We start from the raw sequence: 4,975 nt of genomic DNA, 5'->3' as shown, positions 1-4,975 counted from the left end.
TGTTTTCTGTCATCATTTTAGTGTTTCTTCATTACCTGAACTTACAGACATAGAAGCCACTCTGGATCCTGCAGAATGTATACTTTCCAGAATATTGTGGGATTCCCGGATTTTAATCACAGACCCAGTGGGAATGAAGTTAATAGCTTTTTTAACAAGACCAAGAAGTCAACTGCACTAGCTAGCAGATTTTCATCTGCTGTGGTGTCTCATCAAGTCAGTTTAGGAAAGGATCTCAGGATGAGAGGTAGAAGGCTGAAGTATGTCAGGGTCAGTACTGATGTCAGAGTCCAATATGGTTATACCTGCAGAACTAGTGGGTCTCAGTCAGCAGCTTATAACTCAATGGAGTCAAATGGTGTGGAATGAATCTAGTATTCTGTAATATATAAAAGTGAAGTATAGTTAAACATATATCATTGTCTGAGCTTTAAATGAACAAGTAGGTTCAATTTGAAATTTTAAGGCAGTATTTTATAAAGATGTGTTTAATTGATATAAACACATGGATCATTGTGGTCATTATACATCTTACAATGAGCATCGGTTTTATATGAAGCCGTCGTCCAAATTTATATGTAAATATGGTTAATTTTTCTACAGAAATCAATTAAAGATTATAATACTAATAAACAGTGAATTAGCTTGTCTATTACAATGCACATTGAAACTCATTTTACATTTATATTAATTGGTGTTATGTACGTATTGCATTTCAATTAAAAAACAAAACTAAAAAAAAAGTACAGTTCTACCAATGCTTTAGGGAAGGTTATGAAACTGTAACCCTGTGTCCGCCATCTTGGTTCTAGGGGCTATTGCATAACGTCAATTGGTTATTGACACTGCGCTTGCGTGATTCTTGGTTCCCATGAAGCGCTCTCGCTCCTCTATCTCTCTTTGCATTGTGGGATGAATGCTCAGCTCAGCCTGCAATCATGGCTTCCCGTGTTTTAGTACAGTGTGTTCGCTCATTCACCCAGCCTTCAGCAAGAGTAATCTTCGAAAATATTACAGCCAGAGCCTCGGCAGTACCGGTCGCCAACCAGAGGCACTTCTCCTTCAACGCTTGCAGCCAGAGGAAAGCGTTAACGTCCCATACAAAGGTAAAACCACACTCACCGTGAATAACATTGATTCCACTTTAACCGGGCCTAGACAGCAGTACTGCAAATGACCTAGAGAGTAAGGCACCTTTTGCAATAATGAAGTTAAGTGAATCAGCGTACATTTGTTTATTCTCTTTACGTCGTTATCATTTCCTGTGCATTTTTTTTGCATAATAATTTTTATATATATATATATATATATATATATATATATATATATATATATATATATATATATATTGTAATGTGTTAGCTTCAACGTAAATTATGCATACACAGTAAGTGTAATATAATAAGTAATCTTATGTAAAAACTGTTTATTGATTTTCAATGCACATAATGCAGATCGTGTGACGGGATCAAAAGGCCACATCTGTTCATTGGTAATTTATTGAGATTTGGGGATATATATATATATATATATATATATATATATAATTAGATTAGCAACAATAATAGAAAAAATAATTAGCATGCCACTGAATGCACAACAGTTAAATTGCTGGCAAATTGTAACATTAATTTTCTTTTGATAGCCTTTTTTTAAAAAAATATATGATTTTAAACATGTGATGTGTTTTCATATTTACTTTGTCCTAATATTCTGTGGTTAGTGTGGATCCGTTCAACAGTTTACAGTTGTCAGCCTTAAAGGAAACTACATTTATACATTATTTTCATTTAATCTATATTCTTCCTATAGGTTTCCAGCCCATTAGCACAGTTGTGTCGGCAGTATGGAGATTTGCCACCACTCACACTGGATACCATCAGAGAGCGTGTCCTGTATGTCCTGAAACTGTACGACAAGATCAACCCAGAAAAAGTAAGAGGAACTCCCCCATATATTATAATGTTCACACGTTAAGATGAATTGCTGTGTACAGACAGATAATGGTGCTTATTAACTTCACCAGTTAAATACCAGTACTTGTCACTTGGGTTATGATGGCTCCTTTAAAATAGTGCATACATTTCAAATCTGTAATTGTCCCTGAGGTTACTGTATGCAGCCACCATGCGTGGTCAAATTGTCAAATAGTGCTGTTTTAAAGACTTTGATAATGTTTTGTGTTTATTCATGTAAGAAAATCACTCTGTTTTTATGAAAGGTTTTTGTTATTTTAACTTAGTGTTGGTTTGTTTTTTGCTTTTAGCTGACAGGAGCTTCTCACTTCATAAAAGACTTGGGGTTGGACAGCTTGGACCAGGTTGAGATCATCATGGCCATGGAGGATGAGTTTGGTGAGAAACACTGAAATAACATAATACAATGCCCCTTGTATATTTTGTTATGTGCTTTACCAGTTTGCTGGCAGGTCTGTGAGATATGTACTTTGTGGTTTGGATACTTGTCAAGGTCACTCCTACTAAACACACAAATAGCCTTGACCTGGAGCTACTTTAAAACTTAGCTTTTCTCCTCAATAATGTTTACTACCTTTTCCCTTAGGCAGAATACTTTTTGTTGCATGCTGTTGCTGCCCATGGGACATTGTTGTGAAGAAGATAAGAGATGGAAATAAGACTCCCATAGCATAGCAGTTCAACCCCCATTATATTCTGTCCTGTGGGGATAATTATACACACCAGAGATTGCAACCTATATACTGTGACTAATTAGTCAGAAAACTAAAATCTGGAATGGATTAAATTGCTATGCAGTCAGTCTTATTTCCACCCCTGAGATCATGTTGACGAGCTGAATATTCTAATATATTATTTTTATATTGGTTTTTGTAGGGTTTGAAATTCCAGATGCAGAAGCAGAAAAACTGATGACTCCTCAGGAGATTGTACAATTTATTGCAGACAAGAAGGATGTCTATGAATAAAATAAGAAAAAAAAACCTCTTCCAATATAGATTAGGTAAGTTACATTTCAAAATCAATCACACAACCTGGGTGTGGTTATGTTTCAATATATTCTGTGACGCCACCATTATTCAATTTAAAAGCCGTTTTAGATAAAAACCTATCGGGGAATATAAACACCTAGGATGAAATTTGCAGATGACCTTCACCCCACATACAATATGGCTGCCATGTTGTAGTCATTTGACATTTTGGTTTCCTGAATGGAGGCCAATTCTGCGAGATACTGGCTTCAAATTTGATAAACCCAGTTGTATTCTGTGATTGTCAGGTTTAATTATCAATAAAAAAATATTACCCAGCTCTGCTCAAGTTCGTCTCAGATTTAGACTGTGCCACTTACACTCTGTGCCTCATGTAATTATTGCGTAAGTATCAAGTAACTTAAACCTGTTTTTTTTGTTGTTTTAGGGATCTAGGAATGTGCCAGATGGACCCGACAGTATCACCCCCTTAGAGGTTTTGAATCAAAGTCTCAGATGTTTTGAGAACTGTGTTAATGTTGTACAAGGCTTTTGATTGTCATCTTCTCAATTTTCTATAAGCATTGTATTTAAAAACTGTAACACTCGTCAGAGTTTGAAAACATTAAATATGTTAAACCGATGGGTTTGACTTTTTTACTCCATGTATTTCTGTATTTGGTTTGTTTTTTTAGTGACACCTGCTGGTCAAAATGAGTGCACTTTAAACCATAGCCACTGCTTCTTGATGTTCCTGGGCTGAAGCATGGATTGGCTTAATCAAAAGCTGGCATGTGACTGATAAACCTATCAACGTTTGGCTAGTGTCTTCATTCAATATTCTAGGATCTAGCCTATCATCGTCCAGGTCTGAGAATCAGATTGATGCTGTAAAGCAGTAGCTTTCAATTATGTTTCAATATCACTGTCCTGTTCTCTTTGTGACCACTGGGAGGAGACAAATATGTTGGCGAGCCTTGCAATGGCATGATGTAACAAAATACAAGTCAAGGACACATGGAGCAGGATAGATAGAAAATGTTATTGTGTAATGAATAGGAAAAAAATTTACATAATAATGTCACCAGGGAATAAACCATTTTTTTTAAATGTTGGAAAAGGTAACTTCACTTGTTTCCTATTTTTTTGCATCTATATTATCATATTAAGCTTTCACTAATACATCATAATGACAGCAAAGTAGAATATTAAACCATTGTATCAGTTTTGGCAATCGTTTATGTAGCCTTGTTGCTCTCGCTCTTGGGTAAAACCTGGGTTGCCCCGACTTGCGTTTAAGTGTATATTTTGGTTTATGATAATTGTCAATGTTGTTCCCACCCCCATGAGACTTTCATGACTTATTTTTTTGCAAGCAAAGTAGATAAATAGTTTATAACATTCCTTACCAGTGTTTTTTTTTTTTTTTTTTTTAATATGTAGCACTTCTTTAATATATACTGTTTTTTTAATATATATTAAATCTTAAAGGCAAGGGCAGTTCGCTCACTCCAATCCCTGGGTCTCTGTGACCGATGGACAAAGCAGCTTTTAAACCTGTGTTTATGGCCACTGTCGTAGGATACACTTTTGCTGTCAGCGGTCTGTCAGCATTTTTACCAAAAAAAATGGTTGTCCTTCTTAAAGTAGTACTGTAGTTTTGTAATAGAGGTCCTGACTGTGCTCTTCACTACTTCACAAGGAAGACTGACTGAATCAGACAATTGTGCGCGAGATTTGACTCGGCAAACATTTAAAATATGCGCCGGTTATCAAGACTCCAATTTGCAAAGTACCATCAAAACGTATCTAGGACATTGGACACCCTGATGGTTTTGTTCCTAGTGTGGATTCAATGGAAAGACTAATTTGATTTCCTGATGTAAAAAAGATCGCTTGATTGATGCCCAGGCACCGAAATTAGAGCGGTCGGGCACTATATAAGCATTTTGATAAGTCGGTAAATGTTGCTTTCTGTGTCACCTTCCTAGTTGCACTAGTTAAACCAATATTTATTTATTTATTAAA

The 4,975-nt window shown here is 35.8% G+C and overlaps 1 protein-coding gene across 1 annotated transcript; it reads left to right on the top strand.

Annotated features, from left to right (window-relative positions):
• Positions 1-875: 875 nt before the first annotated feature.
• LOC117431687 (acyl carrier protein, mitochondrial-like) lies at positions 876-3,612 on the top strand. The gene is made up of 5 exons (XM_034052921.3): positions 876-1,106; positions 1,813-1,935; positions 2,267-2,354; positions 2,853-2,979; positions 3,396-3,612. The coding sequence occupies exons 1-4, from the start codon at positions 939-941 to the stop codon at positions 2,942-2,944; spliced, it is 471 nt and encodes a 156-aa protein (XP_033908812.3). The 5' UTR covers positions 876-938; the 3' UTR covers positions 2,945-2,979; positions 3,396-3,612.
• The last annotated feature ends 1,363 nt before the right edge of the window (positions 3,613-4,975 follow it).

Source organism: Acipenser ruthenus, chromosome 22 (assembly GCF_902713425.1).
Source record: "Acipenser ruthenus chromosome 22, fAciRut3.2 maternal haplotype, whole genome shotgun sequence".
In the NCBI taxonomy this organism is placed as follows: domain Eukaryota; kingdom Metazoa; phylum Chordata; class Actinopteri; order Acipenseriformes; family Acipenseridae; genus Acipenser; species Acipenser ruthenus.
Note: the sequence above shows the minus strand (reverse complement) of the source record. Positions and strands in the feature narration are given on the sequence as shown.